Here is a 21250-nt window from a genome sequence, read left to right as displayed (position 1 = left end):
TCACTAGATAGGATAGAGAGATGCGCATCTAGAAGGTCGTCCGTTATGCCTTGTCTAGCAGCTTCACCTATGGGTATGCGGGACATGTGATCTACCATGTAATGCTATTTCCCTTTGCGTACAACCACAGAGAAGTCAAACTCTAGAAGAAGCAATAACCATTGTGCAATGCGTCATGTAGTGCAAGAATTGTTCACTAGATAGAGCAATGCTTGATGGTCAACAAGAAAGGTGAAGGGTGTGGCCAAAAGATAATTTCTAAATTTCTTAATGGTAAACACCATGGCCAACCCCTCCCTTTCTGTAGTGGAATAGTTCATCTCCATGTCAGTGAGCTATTTGCTAGCAAAGCTCACTGGGTAATCAAGGTTGTGTTCACCAGGTTGGCACAAAACAGCTCCAATGGCAAACTTAGATGCATCTATATGCACATGGAATGTTCTGGTCCAATCTGAGGCTCGTAAGATGGGTGTGGTGGTAAGATCCTTTTTCAATTCTTCATAAGCATGTTGCAATTCTTCGGTCCACTCGAATAAAATTAGCAGCTTGTACAATGGTATTGCAATTAGTGCATAATTCAGTACAAAGCATCGATAGTACCCTGTGTGACCTAAGAAGCACTGAACACCCTTATAATTGTTGGGTGGTGGCAAGTCGACAATAACCTTGATCTTTGGGAAATCAGTGGCGATGCCGTTCTTGGATACCATGTGCCCTAGGATGCATCCGTCTTTCACCCAAAATTGGCACTTAGGGGGTTCGACGAGAGATTATAAAGTTGACACTGCTCAAAGACTGCCCGTAGTTTCTCTAAGTGTTCCGCCTAGCTAGAGTGTACACATAGATCGTCTATAAACACCTCTAGCTCATGTCTGAGCATGTCTTTGAAGGTCGTACACATCAGGCATTGGAAGGTTGTGAGCGCATTCATTAGCCCAAAGGGCATAATGATGTAGGCAAATACCCCCACTCTATAGTAGCGAAGGGAGTCTTATGCCTGTCGTCAGGGTGTACTTGCACTTGATTGTAGCCCAAGAAGCCGTCCAGAAAACTGTAGGCTTCTTTACTTGCCACCCTCTCAAGCATGTGCTCGGTGTATGGCAATGGATAGTTATCTCTCTTCATAGTGGCATTGACTTTCTTGTAGTTGATGCACACTCGGATCTTTCCATTTTTCTTCATAACGATCACTATTGGTGATACCCAGTCCATGTGCTCTATTTCATAGATGAATCTTGCTCTCATGAGTTTATCAATATCCTCTTTTATTACATGGGCATGCTTTGGATTCATGGGGTAAGGATGTTGTTTTACAAGGACAGTGTCAGGGACCATAGGGATGTTGTGGGTCACAACCCTATGACCAGGCAAACACATCCACATACTCTCGTAGGAGAGCAACAAGGCTAGCCTCCTCATCCTTGGTCAGGTCATTTGCTATGAATACAAGTCAAGGCTTCTCACCTTTCCCTGCTAGGTTGACTTCCTTGACCTTGGTGAGTCCTTCAATAGTCTCACTGGTCTAGCCTGCCTCTTTGCTCCTAGTAGGACCACCACTCTGTCACCCTTCTTGAACTTAGTGAAGCGTTTGGGTAGGTCTTGCGGTTTCTTCTGTCATTCTGCGTCTGACTCTTTTGTTTGTTTGTTTCTTTCCTCCTTTAGCCGATTGCGCCTTAGGTGGATTGGCAAGTCCCACTTGGTGCATTTGGTTTTGGATGGCATGGGTATTTCAGGGTCACTCTCCGTACTGACTTCAGACTCCGAGTTGAACTCACAGCCCTCATTGGAGGAAGGAGTCTCCCTGGGTGGTCGTAGTTCAGTAGTGTGCGTCTGTTCTAAACACAGGTACCACTGGTGGTTGGGCAATTCTAGCCTACTCATAATCCACTGCCCCTATGCGTTCCAATCAAGAGCGATCACAATCCAATCTCATAACTCCTCTCTTGATCTCATATGCATTCCTTTCTTAGGGCATGGAGTCAGCTCTTATATGCTCTATCACCCTTCCATCAGTATCGTACTCCACGGTATCCATTTCCTCCTCGCTCTCCTCACTAATGGAGGAACAATCCTCATATTCATTGTCAGAACCATCACTCCTTGACTGCTTGTCATCTCCTGGGTCCTTCTTTCTAGCCTCTTTCTCGTCGGTGACTAAAGCCCAATTGTATAGCAAGTTCAGGTCATGAACTTTGGTCCACTTCCACTTGTGCTCACCTAGGAGGTATCTGAGGAGCAAGAGATTAGTGGAAGGATTGCCCTCCAATCTTTCTATCAAATACTCTAGGGTCTCCTGGAGTTCTAGCTCATTATTTGGGACATGGAAAGTGACAGGTTTGGGCTGATCACATGCACTTCTTGCCATCATGCAGAGTGGTACTGAGTGTTCCTCATCTGGTGTGCACATGGCTTGTGCGACTTGCTTATGCTCCTTCTCATCGTCTGTGAATGGGAGATCGATGGTTGCAAGGACATGCATCCAATCTCGCTCATCCTCAGGGCAGAGGATATACTTGGTCAGTGGCCCATATGATGTGGTTGGTTGCATGTCACCCCTCAATGTGGCTGAGATGGCATCTAGATCAACAAGTGTTGCCTTCCAGGTATCTGTCTCCACCCTTATGGCTTCCTTTCAATTCCCTAAGAAGATTAGACCGTTGTCCCAGTCCTCGATGACTCATGCATTCCTCATCCAGGGTCGGCCTAGCAGGATGTCATAGTCCACTCCCTTCATAACAATGAAGTGTACAGAGAACTGGACACCTGCAATCTTCACTGGCCGATTCTTTAAAACTCCGAATGGCCTTACCTTCATTCCATTTACTAGTGTGACATTGAACCTAGTAGTCTCGACGGGAGGGTTTTCCCAGGCCTACAAGACTGTGTGGCTCAAGACACTAACCCCTGCACCCGTGTCTACGATTCCTTTCCATGTCATGTCTCCTAGGGCCAGGATAGGTAGCACAACGTGCATCTCGGTGCCCTCCCAAAAAGCATTTACATGCAAAGATTTAGGTATTGAGTGCAGCATCAAGCTCGGTATCTGTGTGACTGCATCATGCTCATATAGCTCAGCAACAATTTGCTCAATTGGTTCCTCCACCCAGTGCTTTAGTTCCAGCCAAAGTGTCAGATGCTGCCTAAGTAGGTCTCCTAGGATTAGGGTTATTGGGGTGGTTACTAATGTCGTGAGGAGGTTACTCGTCATTTGTCTCTCCTCCATTCCCACACCTCTAGGCCATTGGCCTTGGGTATTTTTTTGGCCGGTGGCTCTAAAGCTTCTCTTGGGTGGTGCTGCTCGTGGCATAGTCTCTTGACCTTGATCGAGAGGGTGAGACTGGGATGCTCACACTAGAGAAGTCCTCAGTTCCATCTTCTATAATAGCCTCAACATCATTCAGGTTCTCTTGGGCTTCCTTTACCCACTCCTTGACCTTTTCAATCGCTTCTAATTGGCGCTTTAGGTGGGGGTACTCCCCTACCTTAGCACTCCCTTTCTCTGCTATTCTTGGAGCGGTGGTTTCAGCCTTAGCATCAGTTACCTTCCTGTCACTCACTAGCATCATCTCTCCCTCAGTTTTGAGAGTGATCTTAGCATCGATTTTCTTCTTTCTTCGCCTATGACTCTTCTTTCCTATTGAGGCAGCATCTAGGTTGCTAGGCCTAGACAGTGATATGCTGGCCTGCCGCGTTTGTGCACGTTTCATGACATGCAATAAGATGGGTGTATCCTCACTATCAAATGTCTCAACGCCAAACAATCCCAAAGGTACTGATGGTACATTGCCTGAGGTCGAGGATGGCCTTTGTCTAGGCCATTCCCTAAAGAGATGGGTGATGCCACACTCGACACACTTGAGATTAGCTCTCTCCCTATTAGCCTGCTCTTTTTCTGGGCATCGTATCGATATGTGACCAGGGTGACCACAAGTCCAACATGTGACTAGGTCTTGGGTTGGCCCTAAAAAACCTCTACCTCTTCCCCTTCCTAACGCCATCATTGGCATTGGTTGATAGTCCGTGAGGACTAGATTACCCTCTTCATCATACGAGATGTAAGGACTCCTCGTCATTGGCCTCTTCCACGTAGTGGATGGGAGCGTCACTCGGTGGATGTGTCATGGAGGGTCCAGTCGGTCTGGGTATGCTCGTGGGATTGATCTCTAATCTAGGAACAGCCAGTTTTGCATCTTTAGGTATTGGAAGGGCCAATGGGGCTCCTCTTCCGAAGAAGTTAGGTGGCCTATTCCCGTAATATGGTGAGTTGTACTGTTGTGCATAAGGAAACCTTCTTGGCAATCAACAATGCATTGCGTTGTGGCCAAACCTTCCACAATTTGCACAAGGCCTGGATCTTGGATTCTGGCACTCGGCAGGGATGTGGTTGCCTCCACAGTGCACACACTAGACATGCGGTCTAGTGGGTCTCTTTACCAACTCCTGCAACCGTGCTAGCTCTATCCTGACTTTAGCTAGCTCTTGGTCTTGTGCCGTGCTCTTGCCCTTATCCTACATGTCAAGGGCTAATCTCTTGCTATAAGTTGTGGCTTTCTTTGTGGTTCTTTGGCTAGAGCCATCTTGATTCGAGCTTCTAGTGCTTCTCTCCCTAAGATGGTCATCTATCCTTATCACCTCATCGAAAACCCTAGTGAGCACATCTCTCTGCAAGCTTGAGTTGCTTGCCAATGCCTTGTAAAGTTCCTCGCTGCAGATTCCGTTTATAAAAACGGTAAAGACCGCTCTCTCGTTTGGTCATTCATTGGTAAGGATTCTCTTAAACAAGCTATGCTCATAAGTGACATAGTCTCTAATGTCCTCTTTGTCCTTCTTACTAACATTCATCAGTCGGACTATGAGGTTGTCCGAATACACTGTCTCTGAAAATCTCTTGATGAAGAGATCCTTCAAGCGATTGAAGTTCGTTCACTCTGTTGCGTCTAGGCTGGTGTACCATGTCCTTCCCTTATCACCCAAGCAAAGTCTGAAATCTTGTGAGAGTTGGGTGAGGTCCGTGAGACCGTTGGCTTCGCAAACCTGCTCAAACTGCTCCACGAAGCTATAGGGGTCGTTGCTGGCCCGGTACTTGTCTAGCTGCTTGGCCACTGTAGGGATCTTGTTGTGGCTCTTTGCCCCCTGCGTGACTCCTAATCCTGTGAGCAAAGAGGTGGCTAGTGCAGTTGCACTCTATTACGCAGTTGTGTTGTCTATGAGCCGCTTGGTGACAAGCTCGCTCAGCGTCAGGTCTGCCTCTAGCTCCCTCTCCCTCTCTACGTTCGGCCCTATCGTAGCCTTACCAGCTAAAGCTAGAATGTGTCGTGTCTCATGCACCTCTAAGCCTTACCACAATTTCCTCGTCCTTTGCTCATAGTTATACGCCGTAATGCTCTACGGTGCTTTCCTAGCTGCCTTCCTCTCTTTCTCAAGGCTCGTAACTACTTCCTCAATCGGTCTGCTGTGGATCACGGTCCTTCTTAGCTGATCGTATTGGTCAACCATATGCTGCAATTCGATTGGGAACTCGCCCAAGTCCAACTGGTCATCCTCTCGGTCTGCATCTGCTCCTGACATTTCTGCAGTCTCTTGCTCCACCTGATTGTCGATCAGTCCAATCAGCTCGGGTAGCGACTTGCCCTCAATCCTATCGTCTTCGAACTCTTCGGGGTTTTCAGGGTCCTATTAATGGGGCTTTGTGGCACCCAGCTACGTCTCAGGGTCTGCTCCTACTGGTGGGTTCTTTGAATTATTATGATTCTATGTGAGTTCCTTGTTATTGAAAGTAGCTGTCAATTTTATTCACACTTGTGCTTAGTGCTTTCCAGTGCACAATGCCAAATAAAGCTTTCTCCCTTTTAGTGCATTTTATATGATGAAATTAGCGTGGGGTGTGAATGCAAAATGAACAATGCAGTTCTCGCTTTTCCCCCTTTTGTTCGTAGCCTAATATGGCTCTAAGTGCATTTCTTGGCTATCCTCTCGTATTGTCTAGAGTCTATGCTACACACTGTACACCCCCTCAAGGCCAGATTGGAATCTAAGGGTTAGTTTCAGCTCTAAGTCTTGTCTGTTCTATGGCCTGCTACTAGAGGTTGACTCTAGGTTGACCAGGTGTGGTTTCTCCAATTTCTGGCTTCTGAGAGCCGGGTCAGATACGCAAGGATGTTTGGGGATATGTTTGTAGTAGCCTTGGCCTGAGGAGATGGCTCACTTACCAATTTAAAATGTTCTGCCTTGGTTCGACTATTTGATGGCGGTGCAATCGGACGGGTTGGTCCGAGTCTAAAAATGGATTCTACTACCACATGGCAGGGTCCAGCTGAAAGAGTCAAATGGTCTGATCGGACCAGGTGGTCCGAGTCTAAGGTGGTGCATCCGATCGGACGAGTGGTCCAATTGAGCCATAGGTGGTCCGACTCCAAGAGTCGGACAGTCCGAGAGGGAAATTAGACACTTGCAGCTTGGTCCAACTGCGTTTGTTGCAACGTAGTTGCGAGGATGCGAGTGACGAATGCTACATGTGGGGGTCCTGGTACAAGTTCCAACTTTCCAGATCAAAGAAGCACAACTTAGAGAAGGTCAAGGAATACCTGAAATGGTTGGGCGATAGTAAAACGATTGTGGATAAAACCCCTTCTGTACCTACACTCACACACACTCTCTCAAGCTCTCTCTCTCTCTCTCGATGTCTGACTGCAAAATGAGGCCTCCCCTGACCTTTTAAGCCTCTTATTGCCCTGCTCAAATCTCCTTCAGCCTTATGGTTGCCCCTCTTGCACCCATCTACTCAAGATTTAGATTTTATGCCCCTTTCTCCCAGTTTTCAGCCTGCTTTCAGCAGTAAAAACCCTTGTGCTTTCCCTATTTCCTTGGTCCTAATCCTATCCAAGCGCAACAAAAATAAAAAACAGTGGCTAAGGTTGATTTATCCACTTGCCTACTCAACAACAAACCAAAATACTTACTGGTTTCGAAGATCAAACCACCTAAATCTCCTATCTATCTCAAGCACCGGTTTGGGCTGAAAACCCTACCTCTATGCTCGATTCGAAGTGCATGGCGCTCAAGGCTCGATTCTGTCGGTCCCAGCAACGGAACCAAAATGAAAGGAGCTACAAGCTCAACCCTCGAGACCTACGAACCGCTTATTGGTCAAGTGTTTCAAGCCGAGCGACCATGACTACCTCTCACATAGCCGACACGCTCTCCCTACCTATGGGATGTAGTGAGCTTACCTTGATGCTTGATCAAGTACCCTTCTCTCTTGTGCACACCGGTAGCTGCACGATCCTTGAGGCAAGCTCAAGCAATCTCAATCCCTCTCCAACAAGCTCCATCCTCCATAGCCGCGCAAGAGAAGAGAAGAGAAGAAGATGAAGAGAGGAGATGGGGAGCTTCTTCTCCTCGGTCCCTCACTCTCACACACTCACTCCCTCACTCTCTCACACTCACTCACTCCCTCTCTCAAGCATAAGTAAGAAGGCAAGAAGAAGTGAAGAAGAAGAAGAAGCTTTTTGCCACACACAAGAATGAGCTTCTCATTCACTTTTCAAGTTTATATATATGCCCTACTTCCCACGGGTAGTCATCCTCAATTTTACATGGCCGGCCATGGCCTAGGTCCTTTTTCTCTATTCTCTCACTTCCTAGCTAGTCCTATCGCCCTTCTAAGTTGAAAATTTTTACAGGAGGGAGCCTGGAGTTCTCTTACAAGGATTTGAGAGCGCCTTTGCCGGCTGTGCCTTGGACTTTTGGCGGTTGTTCCTATGCTTTTGGATTTTTTCTAGACTTATTATTCTTTTGGGCACCTTCTCCATGCCTGTCCTACGCCTTTTCCTACTTCTTAGATTTTTCTATTTTCTCACTTTTTTCCTGTTGTTGCTGGTGTTGAGGTAAACAATCGCTAGATGAGGTCAACCTGAATGGGTTTGTGAGGAAGACCATTGAGACCTCAGAAAAAGCCTTGGCAATGAGAGGGCAGCCCGTTGGAGGAGAATCTCCCACCACCAAGGCTAAAAGAAAAGCTTTGTCTTCAAAGGCTAGAACAATCGGATTTAGTGGGGTCCTCACCACGATCATCAGGAAAGCCTTGGGACACAAGAGCAGGAAGAAGGAGAAGATGAGGTGGACGAAACACCAAGCAGGTTGCGATCCCACTAGGAATGGGAGGCACAGTCCAATGAAATGACACTGAGTGAAGAAGAAGAAGGCAAGGAACAAGAAGAGAAAATTAGCTGGGGAGAGGCTAGGAAGACAAATAAGAAAACTGCACAAGAATAAAAGGAGGAGGAGAGGAGGAAACAAGAAAAGGCGGACTTGCAAAGGGCCCACAGAGAGTCCAAATGGGCCAAGGAGGAGAGAAAGAAAATGCAGGAAGAGGAGGAGGAGGAGTTGAGGACAAAAGAGGAGGAAGACATGGCCCTCACCACGTGCAGGTCCATTGAGCAGCAGTCCAAGTACAATGAGCCAGTACGCGCAAGTCCCATCAGAAATGAAGGGCCGAGATCAAGTGCCTATGTGCCTGACTTCGTGCCACCTGCACTGCAAGAAGGCAAGGGCAAGGCCTCGATCAGCCCCATCCCTACCCTCCTGATGCCCGCTACCACCACCTCCATCTCCACTCCCAGTTCTATGACCTAGGTGGACACCAGCAACTTAATGGCTTTGGTTTAGTACTTTGTGAATAAAGAAATGGGCCAAGGAGCAGGAGAAGGAACCCCCTTGGTAGGGACCAAAAGATTGGCTGCGGTAGACTCCGAGTCAAGGCGAGACCCTAAGAAGCAAAAGGTGGCATGCTCTACAGCCTCTGTCCCTGTAACAAAGAGGCCACCCGAAGAATACGATGAGTACATCAAAGAGCTCCTCTCTGAACTAGAGAGAGCCAACGAGGAGAAGAGAACCATGGTATCAAGGCTTGAAGTTGGAAAGGAGGCCATGGCCGCATTCCAATTGGAGAGAACATGCCAAATGGCCATGGCCTAAAGGGAAGTCAATGAGCTGAAAGAGCAGCTACAAGCTAAGGAAGATACATAAGCTGAATGGTAGGTGCACTTGAATAGAGAAATAACACTCTATGAAGGTCTGTAAGCTCAAATGGAGAAACTCACTAAAGCCATAGAAGAGCTAGAGGAGCTGAGGGAGGAAAGAGCTTGCAGGTATGAAACAGAGGTGGAGAGACTAACCCAAGAGGATACCTCGACACAGGAAGAGCATCAAAAGCTAAGGGCAGAAATGGAAGACCAAGAATGAAGGTTGACAATGCAAGCCCAAAGGCAAGGGGAAAGCCTCGAAGACATGAACAAGAGGGCGGAAAAATGGACGAATCAGAATGAAAGAAGGTCAAAGCCTTGGTACGTCGCCTTGCTCAAGCCCAAAAAAAAAAGATACTTGCTGAAAGTAGAGCGGAGGCTGCCCAAGTGAGCTTCCACACCTAATAATGCGCCTTCCTAGAAACCCTATTAGACGTCACCCAAGCAGAGGAGGGAGAGTACATGGAGAAAACGAAAAAGAAATTGGGAATGGCTTGTAGGGCACTAAAGGCCTGGACTATAGATGTCGCTACAACCTAGTGGAGTTGGCCTAAGCTTGGAAGAACAACACCATTATCTCCTATTGGCAGGCTTAACCTCATAGGAAGTGGATGCACTCGCGTTCCTCAAAGAGGAGCAGCAAGAGCCAAGCCGGCAAAGGGAGGTGGACGTGAACTTTGAAATGGGATCACATGAAGACGAGCTTGTCCCACCACCTCCTTCCTCGAGGCCTGAAGAGCAACAATATGCAAACAACTCCGCAGAAAGAAAGGCGGCACTGAGAGAAAGAAGGAAGCAAATGGTGGAGGAGACAAGGAGAAAATGGAATGCTAGGGGAGTGAGGGCACCCCAAGCACCTATCCCACCATGTGCGGACGACACCCCAACAAGCTTCCACGCCGACCTCATAATCTGGGAGAGGCAAGAAATGGCCAAGAGCCCCTTCGACCTCAACTTCCAATTTCCCACCACCTTGCATAGAGTGTTACCTATCAAGGTGGAGGAGGAGGTGATTAACATCGGAAGTAGGCTTGGACAAAGATGGCTAGAGGAGAGAGAGAAGAACCCCACATTATGGGCCACAGATTATACCAAATTTTGGCAAAATAAAGTTTTTGAAGTACCATGGTCTGTGCTCGGCTACGAATGCCAATCTACATGGAGAAGAAGGGTCTATGACATCAACCCGAACACTTGGATGGCCTTTTGCAACACTCAACCCTTCGCGTGGAACTACCCAAACTTTATGTGCTACCCTCGAAGGGTGGGAGTGGATTTTAACTCCAGTGTCCACGACCATTATGACTTCCCTGTAATCTATAATCCTCATTGTACTACATATGAAGATGCCCTGGTCTTCACGTTAGAAAACTTGTATGATACTTTAATTCAATTCACTAGCAAATTCTCTTCATGCCTTGCCTTGTAATGATCTTAGATTGCTTAGGATACTCCTTAGGCAAGACCCCACCCCACAGGAGCGCGGCCTTCCAATGCTCCATTTTGATCCTAACGCTATATATAGTTGTGCGATGGCTTGGCTAATGATGTGAGCCACTCTATTGCCTTCATTTTGCTTAGCTCTACTAGAGGATATGAATGATAGCCGCTTCACTAGTTGCAATCATTCATTCCTCTCCACCACCACCCTTCAAGTCCACCTAAACCTCAAGGGGTATCTCTAAAGCTGCCAATTCCTTAATAAATCTATTAAGCCCCCTTCTCCACCTCACTCCGATGACAAAGATTAAACTTCTATCATGACTATATAACTTTATTATTATTATTATTATTTTAAAAAAGGAAAGAAACAAGGAGAAGAAAGAAAATGGAAAAGATATCACATGTCGCCACCGCAAGTTTCACATCCACCACAGCTACTACATCTAGGGGTCCGCAAGTTAGGTGCATTTGGTGGCTTCGGTCCGCGACCGGCTCCATTCCTAACCCTGTAGCCTTATTTGATCCTCCACTTCCCACTTAGGGCACATCAAGGGCATGACATGCCCAGGGAGATAACACTCGCCTGTGGTTAGACATGTCACCCTAAGCTCCATCCCAGTAGCATGCGCACAATGCACCACGCGACAATGGCACACACCCGCAGGTAATGCAACTTTCTTTTCTTTCTAGGTAATAGCCGAAGGTCCCATCACTAGCTTCAGAGATCCCATCATTCATGCAATGCCCTTCCCATCCTACGCCATGTGCCATCAGGTAAAGCATAATCAACCAAGGGGCAGACACAATAGCCACAATCAAAAAGTGAGTGAAGAAGCTCATTGGGAACAATGCAGGTGAACTCAACCACGGAGAGTCAAATGATGGATCCATTTAGCATCACTTTCAATTTCAAAGATGGAATTGTCCCTCAACCTCCCTCCAATACCGGGGATCATATTTAATGCAAGGGCCTTTCAGTTCCAAAAATCCCTCCAATAGGTCCATAAATCCCTCCAACACCAGGGATCATATCCAATGCAAGGGTGTTTTAGTTCCATCAATCCCTCCAACAAGTCCATAAATCCCTCCAACAACACACCTCCCAACACGGCTTGTACACAAACTCAAAAAGCCACTTGGCTGCTCTAACAGCAGAGTCCGACTCACCACCCAACAAGTGCCATGGGCCTCGCACTCAACTAGGAGGTGGTAATGTTAACCCTCAAACGAACAAGGTGAAAAATCCAAAAAATCTAAAGCAGAAGACAAAGCCAAAGCAAAAGTAGAATGGAGAACGAAGGCACGCCAAGAAAAATCAGGAAACACAAGAAGTGTGAAAAATTCCTAAATCAAGAAGAGGCACTCAAGAAAAAGCACAAGTCAATACTTTTGTAAAAGAACGCAATGTGCACCATGATTTATTTTAAGAGCACCGAGCTTTGACTTGTGCAAATTATAAATGTAGATGGGCGGTAGGAAGGACGCTAGAAAGATAGGAGAACAATGGAAAAAAGGGCCTATGCCATGTAAAAAGGGGATGACCATCCAAATGGGATTTAGAGCTTTGTATATAAAGTTCAAAAGATGAATGAGAGCTCATTCTTTGGTGTGTAGCAAAGTGGACTCTTTCTCTTTTCTTCTTCTTCTCTTCTCTTCTTGCTTGTGAGTGAGTGAGTAAGGAAGTGTGTGAGGGTGAGGGATCTTGGAGGTGAAGTCCTCCTCCATCTCTCATTTTCTTCTTCTCTTCTCGTATCTCTCGTACGACTATGGAGGATGGAGCTTGGAGATGGAGGTTTGAGGATGCTTAAGCTTGCATCAAGAATCATGGAGCTATCGGAGTGCTTGAGAGAGGAAGCAACTCCATCGGGAATTAAGGTAAGCTCACTACACTCGTAGAGAGGGATGGCACATTGGCTATGTGAGACATAGCCATTAGTGCTCGCTTGAAACGCTTGAATAATAAGCAGTCCGTGTGACTTGGCAGTTGAGCTTGCACTCGCCTCTATATCATCGGTATGGTAACTCAAAGCATGACTAGCATAAGTATCCTCGATAGGGAAAATCACAACCTCCGTACTTTCAGCAGCATAGGTATTCATTGCATAAGTGCTCAATTTCTTAGTAAATGCATAAAAAATATCCGTAGTAGGTTGTTGTTTAGCCTCGATAACAAGTACTAAAGCTTGGGCAAAAGCTTGTGCTTCCTCTGTAAGTTTATCATTCTTTGGTTATATTTACATTCTTAATTCCTCCTCTTTCCACATCTGAAATACCTCCTCTATCTGTCTTCATGATTCTTCCTCATTTTGCCTCCTTTGTTCTTCCTCTTCTTGCTTTTTGCATTGTTGCTGTTGATACTTATGTGCTGCAGTAAGCCGCTTGCATATATTCTCAAATTTCTTCAAAAATCGATAAGGGACATAAGTTACATAGCCAAGATCACTCATCTTTGTATGAATTGACATCTAGCACTTGATGTATCTTTTGTATATAAAGCACATGTTTATCCTTAGACTCATCCAATTTCATCAACATGGACTTATAAGCTTCAATGATCATTAGATACATAACCAAAAGTTGCATCCCAACTACATTATCTATATATTTAAGCTCAAGCAGCTTTTGAAGATACTCCATAACCTGCTCTATATATTGTTCCAAAAGTATATGTGCATCCATATCCATACCTAACTCTTCACCTTGGCCTTCGCATCGGGTTCACCAAAAAGATGTCAAGATAATTTATGCGGGGAAGACACCGGGTCTCTCGCTGTGGGAGTGAATAAGAGTAGTAATGGATGGACAGATGTATATGATGTTAGAGAGATTCTTAAGCAAGGATTGACAGTAGCAAGAGATTAGGCAAATTCTTGTATGAGAGCAGAGATGATGATAGAGATTACATAGAGTAGAGATCAACGAGACATGAAACAACACACATGCAAGAGAGAAGAGGCTCAAAGCATCCCAAAACCAATTCTTGATTAAGAAAACCTGTTTACAATGAGTTTCCCCTTCATCACGTCCTATTTCACCCTATTATACCGAAAAACTCGCACCAAATACTAGCTTCTACTCTATTGCTTAGACGGCAAATCTGATGGTTCCTTAGTTTCGAAAGGGGGGTAAGACCTCAGGACACCTAATTAGAATTATCATGGATCGCTTCTTCTTCCTTCTCCCCATCTAGAGTATTGTTTGTTACTAGAAAACTATAATCGCATGTCGTGTGAATTCAAGAGGCCTCCTATTTTCATGAGATCTCCCAAAATTGGCTGAAAAGCAACTTGCTTTTTGTAGGATACCTTAATCTGGGAGTTTTCTATAATTTTTAGAATATTTACAAAAAATAATGTCCAAAATATCAAAAATAGGCTAAAAGTATCCAAAGCTCCCATAAATTTAAACCATCCATACTATGGATACTAACACTAATGACTAATATGACATTGACTCTCTAGATTAATAAGAAAGCTAGATGATGATGCACTCGAGGGTTTTTTCACACCGTGTCCACGTATAGCGGCATGACAACATGCTAAATTATACACGTGCTACATCAGTTGATTATCAAATTGAGGCCAATTAGAAGTTTTTGGAACCTAGTTTACCATCTCTATACCATTACATGCTATTTCAACGAGTACTTCAATAAGTAAATTAGATGTAGTGTTCAAAAAAACTGGAACAGATTGAAAATTGAAAGCCTATATATCACATATAGAAGTCATGCTATCGTAAGCATAAACACTTGAATCAATTGAAAACAAAAAATGTATTTGTTAACAGTACAAGGATTGTATATTGTGTAAGTCAATCTATACACTATAACTTTCACATGCATTGAAGCATCTTAATGCTATATAAAGAAAGAATTACAAATAATTTGCACGATCATGAGATCCCTACAAGGTTAAAGAGTTGATGTCTATAATGGTAGTAAAGAGTGATAATGATCTTTGTATATATGTTTATGGCATGTAAAGCTTGTTTTTGCACTTGCATCTCCAAGCTTCAGGATAATATTCTAGAAGTCCTACTTTCTTTCTACCAGGCTGTATGGGCACACGAACTGCTTTACATGGTAGGCATTTATTGCATTTTGATATACAAGTAGGAGGGCTAGAACCCACAAGTGCCCTCATCTTTAGTTCTCTTTGAAATCTACCCATTTGTTGTTCATGATGGTTTGCCCAAATCCAACTAAAAGATCTTGCAATCTGCAAGCAAATTTGAAACATGCAATATGATTGTTACTTCAAGGTTAGAATATGATGAAACAAAATCCACCAAAAACTCACATTTCCTTTTTATAGGACCAAAGCCCTCGATTGCAACCACGTCATCAAATGGTTACCCTTAAAGTCTACACTAAAAAGTATGATGTATGATAGATAGACACTTTATAGTATATCATCTTGAGTACAACAATTTAGTTTTGTAAAGTATGGTGTGTGATAGGCACTCCATACTATATCATCTTAAGTATAAAATCCACCCTTATCATTAAAAAAAAAGGCTTGCACAACCTTATGCTGCACGATGCTCCTGTTGTACTTTTTAGGGTGGTAGCCTTTGGAGTTATAAAAGAGCAAGGATAAGTTTTTTTTAATAAAAAAAATCTATGTGGTTAATCATTTGGGTTTTGTATGGGTGTTTTGTGTGGCAAACAATAGTGAGACTCTTGTGCAAAGAACAATCTAAGTGAGGTGTCATGGAACATGTGATGGGTGGGTGAAATAGATGGATACGCATGAGTCCCTGGGCCAATCAATCAATCAATCAAGACTATGATAGGTCATTTTCTAAAATACTACTACTAAATATGAAGCCAAGGGGCTCAAAATATGACTGAATTTTTCCTCCCTCTGATTTCCCCTTTAGCCGACATGATTTGGCTCGCCTGTCCTTCAAAAAGCCGAGCAAGCTTTTTTAAAAAAAATAAAAATAAAATAAATCCCTTGGGGGTAATTGTTTGTTTGACGTGATGGAGCTAATTTTTTAATATTGCCCACATTATTTCAAACCTTTAAAAAAGCTGGTAAAAGCGGGGGGTAGTAGCCCATGGCAGCTTCATCGTGCTGTTGTCGCTGTCGTTGTTCTTGCTGTTGCTCTTGCGTTGATGGCGATGGGATGTGGCCTGCTTTTATTCCCTCCCCCCCGCAAAAAAAAAAAAGGGAAAAAAAAACCCCAAAGAAGGAGAATTAAAGAATAATAAGACGATCATTGCAATTCTTTTCAGACAATAGTAATGTAATCACAGATCCATATGGAGTGCTATAATCACAATTTCAAGTGACACTGTAATTTGAGTTGTTAGCATTAATAAGGCGAAGAACCAGATGCTCCATATATAGCCACCGATATGTGTAAGTATTATATGCTCTTGACAGAATGATGCATCATTATACAGCTACCAATAACAATATTAATGCATGGGTTTATATAATCAAAAACATATTGTTGAGATGTACGAGCGTATGATTCAATCCATGCGACTACTAGGACGTAAGGATTGGATGGAGTTACCTGTAACTGAAGCTGCATTTCTGCTTTGTAGTTGGACTGCAGCTGCTGTGGATAAGTTATCAGCAGATCTTGATGCCAATATTGATATTGATCTTGTGCTGAAGACCGCGGTGATCAATGTTGAAGAAGCTGATTCAGGCTGGCTGATCAGTAAGAGAATTACAATCAAAATCAGAGGAGGAGGAGGAGGAGGAGAAGAAGATGAAGAAGAAGAAGAAGAAGAAGAAGAAGAGCACCAATGGCTAATGCTCAAGTTATCTAATGAATCAGATCTGCATGTAAGTCCTGAGCAGTAGTTTGTGCAACCCCTCATAATTGGTAGTACCATCACGAAGCTGGGAATGGAAGGGAGAATTGGGGGCTTAACTATCAGAAGATTGAGTAGAACCAAGTCAGAGGCCACAAGAAGCTGAGAATTAACATGCAACGGTCGCTCTGTGCAGGACATGAATCTGGTACTAGATTGGCAGTCGACCGAGTTGTGATAATAACGAGTCTCATCCATCAACTAATGATGAAGCGCCTACTAAATCAGATAGAGAACATAATGATTAAAACGGATGTTCTCGGGCTCTGAGCCTTGAGGGGAGTGCGCGTGGAGGCTAGAGCACAGGTCAACCCATGTTGCCCAGAGAGATGTAGGAATAGTGATGACAGGTGCAGGCACTGCGGCATTACATGCTTCATAATGCAGGTATCATCAATGAGGGCTGTGTATTGATGGAGTGGACTGGATTGGGGCCAATGGATGGACATGAAACAGACACACAGCCACAGGCAGAGACAAATTACACAGAGAGAGAGAGAGAGAGAGAGTATGTTTCAGCCCAAAAATACTGCCACACAGACAACAAAAATCATAAAGAAGAAAACACAGGCACCTGCAAACCAGAAGTTTCAACCCACCAAAAAACAAAAAATATAATATCTACTGGGATGGGAAGTAGAATGGCATGTGTTGCCTGTCCCTAAGCAAACAGACTAATAACCAATTAATCGCTAATTTCCTGATAATAGGTTACGTTGTAGGGTATCAGATATTTAATTCTGCAGCCAAGGTCTGGTAAAGAGCATGCTCTTTTTTTAATATACCTAAAGGGGAAAAAAAAAGAGAAAAAAAAGGGTGAATTCCATAAACTTTTATGCTATTTAATAATAAAAACGATCAGTGGCAGTACAGGTTATTTTTCTGAAAAAGAGATGGAGCAATAAACAAACTGGGGGTAGTGGTGGTGTACTATATATAACTAGAGCATAGTAGCTTCTACTGTTAGGCTGATGGGATGTACAAAGAAACTCTCTCTCTCTCTCACCCTCACCACACAGCTCACCTCATCATCTAAATAATCCATCTGATCTAATATAGCAACTGACTGCTACATTGCTTACCTGCACGACAGGTTGATGTGATATCAATTGCTTACCTGCACGAAAAGAGAGAGAGGGAGAGACTCAGAGAGAGAGAGAGAGAGAGAGAGCGCTGCAAGAGGGTGTGTCGGGTGCATCCTCAACAAGACAGTGTGCCTGTGTCAGAATTCAAAAACAAGACCCAACAGTAGAGAAATGTTAAATAGCATATCATTGCCTTGATCATGCTGCACTCTGGTACAAAACCAAATCAATGGAAAATGAGAATGCCAACAGTATCAGTAAGGACCCGGGAAAGCAGAGAAAATGTTCACAAACTACATCGATCATCAGGATAATAATATAAGGTCGAGGGGGGGTGGAAGATTATATCGATTAGGCTGCATTAATTAGTGTGAAGATTCAGGAAACGAGTACGTTGAATACCCGTAAGTATTCACGCAACTATAGTAAGTACATTGAATAGCCCGCCATTTTAGCAATAGCAAAACAATTGTCAATAACCAAGCGCTCAATCATGGCACAACAAACTTGCTACAACAATGCAAAGATTACATTGAGTAATGAAAGGACCCCTTGAGATTATTATTATCATTATTACATGATTACTTGCAATAGGCTATGCCTATAAAAGGAGGATAAATTATTATTCATAGCCCTCTTACATCTTCATCTTGATTAATTAAACAGCATCAACGGCTCCCCATATTTCTCCATGAAGGTTGAACTATTCTTCTTCCTATTTTCAAATGACAAGTGTGTGACACCCACACTCATCCATTCCAATTCACAACCCGTATAGCGCCCATAGCATCATCCATATCCCACCTAGCCTTGTTATCTTATTTAGATCCTTCCTCATAAGTAAATTCTTCATTATCAAACCACACCCAAGCTTCCTTTTCCTCCACTCACTCTTGATAAGTTCATCATCCTACAACACACATATGTAGAGCACATACGTCACATCTTCCTGGTACATGACATGTAAAAATTGCTTGGTACATCACATCTTCTTGGTAAAAGACGTGTGTGGTAGCATTGTCTCTTCAATATGCTTTTTGTCAAGGTCATGGTGAACTTGTATGAAGCTTATAAATTTCAATATTGTTTTCCTATTTCTATCCTCCATTCTCGTTCAACTTCTAGTTCTAAACATACTATGTGTTCTCTTAACACGTTACCCGCAATAGGAAACAAAACCAAGTTTTTTCTTCTTTTTTTGGGAAGTTGCCAAGTTAGGAGCTTTGCTCTTTGTTTTGCAAATAAAACACCTCAACACCAATATAATTGAATACCACATTGACCAAATATATATTGCTTGCATTGAGCACCGAAACGCACCGAAACATCATGGAGGCCATGTGACAAACACAACTTAGAAATCAAATTTACTGTGAATTTGAGCGTTCCCTCACGTGTCATATGGAAGGAAGGTCAAATGATAAGAAGAACACCATTAAAAAGGAGAAAGTCCGATATCCTCAATCAAGGAAAGTGATAGAACTTGAGGAGGAATTGCCCACAATCCTCTTTTAGGACCCTATCATGAATATTGAATTGTCTCGATTATGGCACCCTTAGTCCTCCTTTGTAACATATATTCATAACACCAATGTTTTATATACAAAAGGAAGTACTCATGTTTCATCCAATGTCCTAGTCAAGTATATGTGGCTTAGCCTTTATATCCTTGCATTTGAATGTGAATGGGCCCATGCTTCTTTTGTGGCAAAGGAAAGTTCCTAGAATGAAGAAATGCAACTACAATGTCAATGTATGATAACTACCATAGGATAACCATGGGCACTTAGACATTATACAAGAGTTTGATGTTGTTCTTGGAGAGGCCTTGAAGAAGTATAAAGAGTAAAGAAGGATTACCAAATACTCTATGGTTTCTACGTTTCCATAAAGTGTATATCATCCCCATTAAGAATTACAAGTGAAAAGGAGAAGCTAAAGTGTGCACGCACGCACGCACGCACGCACGCGCACGCGCACGCGCACGCGCACACACACACACACACACACACACACACACACACACATACACACAAAGGTTTTTACACAAGTACTGAGTCAAGTTGACAATCTTAACTCCATGAATATATACTTAAAACATGTTCTCAATCTATTCAACTATGATTCATTTTGTGGAGGGTTCAAATATCCATATATTTATAATTACAAATGCTAACAAGATGCATAGATAGCTTAGCCACTAGAAACATGCTGGCTAATTTAGTAGTAGATCATTTTTGTGAAGGATGGACTACATATATTACATAGGGGATCTATGAAATAAGTGTTCACAAAAGTTGTTGCAATACGTGACTCCGTTTACAGCACAATGTGTGCAATACAATGTTGACAAAGTAAGAGAGTTGCTTCCTACAAGATGAGATTGAGCCTCAATTTTTAATGCTTCAAGATCTTTAAAAGAAGTTGGCTTTGATTTGATATAGTAACGCTTGTGCTTTGAAATGGCATAGTATCATTCATTCTCTCTTTTACAAATACGTAATACAGGAGACTCAAACTTAAATTTATGGATGGGGACTACCAAAATATCCATTGTATCACATCACATGTGTGTTTAAGGGATATTGTAAAACCCCTTACCTTACCCTTACTTATTTTGACAATTTTAAACGACCCACTTTTTAACACACACAAATGGTGTTTCCAAAAGATTGAGCACCCCCCCAAAAGAAAAGAATATTTATTTGTGAACATTTTCTAAAACTAAAAATTAGATGCCACCCATCTTTATGTTCTCACATGTTGCACTTACATATTTGAAAGTGAATCCACAAGCTTATGTGCTTTTAATTTGTAGAACTAGTACGTAGTTACATGGACTATACAAGGTCGTAAAGCCACCTCTATTAATAAAGTCACCTGCTCCACTTAGATATTTTAAAGCAAATCCATGAGCTTATGTGCTATTAGGAACTGCTTAATTTGTAGAACTAATTGTTGTTACATGGACCATCCAAGGTGCTAGTTGACAAAATGTGTTTGGAGTAATGCTTGATGTACTGTACAATTATCATTTTAGTACATAACACAAAGAAACAAAGACTAGATTTAAGTTTGTGCTTGAAGATTGACGTATTGACTTTAGGTGGTGGACCTCGTATTTGGTATTACAACGACTTTCTAACCACCCCATGTGGGAGTGCAATAGGGACACTTCCTTTATTAAGTGGGCATAAACATGATAGATATTTTCATCATCTTGCTTCATTCCCTTCCCAAATAGTTTGTCTAAGTTTTTGGGCCTATAAATTTGGTGGGTTATATTGTATTACATAGTATAATCTTAATTTTCCAAAAATATTTTTGAGACAATTGAAACAAAGTATACAAGTCTCCATCCTTGGATAATTAGAGTTTAGTTGGAAGAATATATAATCCACGAGGGCTCATCCATAAGAGGCCCTATATTTCGTATGTGGTCAAAGGGTATCTTAAAAATCCCTCCGTTGGCATATTGTGAGGAAATAAAATAACGAGTGCCCACAATCCCATTGCTATGACTAGCCATTTGCATGATGAGGGTATAAGAATTTCTCAATAAATTGAGAATGCATGTTCATAATGTAATATAACCTCTTTAGATTTTGTCTACACCCATAGTTATAAGATCTTGCTCTTTTATTAATGGTGAATTACATGGAAGAAGGGCAGAGAAAACATATAAATGTGATGAGCTATTCTAGCAAGGCATTTAAAAAGAATCTCAAGAAAAAATATATACTTTTTCAATTTACATGTGGCTTTGACATGATAATTTAGCAAAATGTGACTTTTCATTACTTCATTTGGCTTAAGGTTTGAACTCATGGTTGAAACACTTGAAGTATTACATAACGCAACTC

General features: G+C 42.9%; 1 protein-coding gene across 1 annotated transcript; it reads right to left on the bottom strand.

The window, feature by feature from the left end:
* Window positions 1–14226: 14226 nt before the first annotated feature.
* LOC148020345 (polygalacturonase-like) lies at window positions 14227–18203 on the bottom strand. The gene is made up of 4 exons (XM_087700652.1): window positions 18029–18203; window positions 15996–16138; window positions 15494–15606; window positions 14227–14686 (listed from the first exon to the last, which is right to left on the bottom strand). Exons 1-4 carry the CDS (start codon window positions 18034–18036, stop codon window positions 14438–14440), a joined length of 513 nt encoding a protein of 170 aa, XP_087556778.1. The 5' UTR covers window positions 18037–18203; the 3' UTR covers window positions 14227–14437.
* Window positions 18204–21250: the final 3047 nt, after the last annotated feature.

The sequence above is a fragment of the Lygodium microphyllum genome, chromosome 19 (assembly GCF_053477565.2).
Source record: "Lygodium microphyllum isolate KBCC chromosome 19, Lygodium_microphyllum_v1.1.10, whole genome shotgun sequence".
Lineage (NCBI taxonomy): Eukaryota > Viridiplantae > Streptophyta > Polypodiopsida > Schizaeales > Lygodiaceae > Lygodium > Lygodium microphyllum.
The sequence above is the reverse complement of the archived record's forward strand: the minus strand, read 5'-3'. Positions and strand labels throughout refer to the sequence as shown.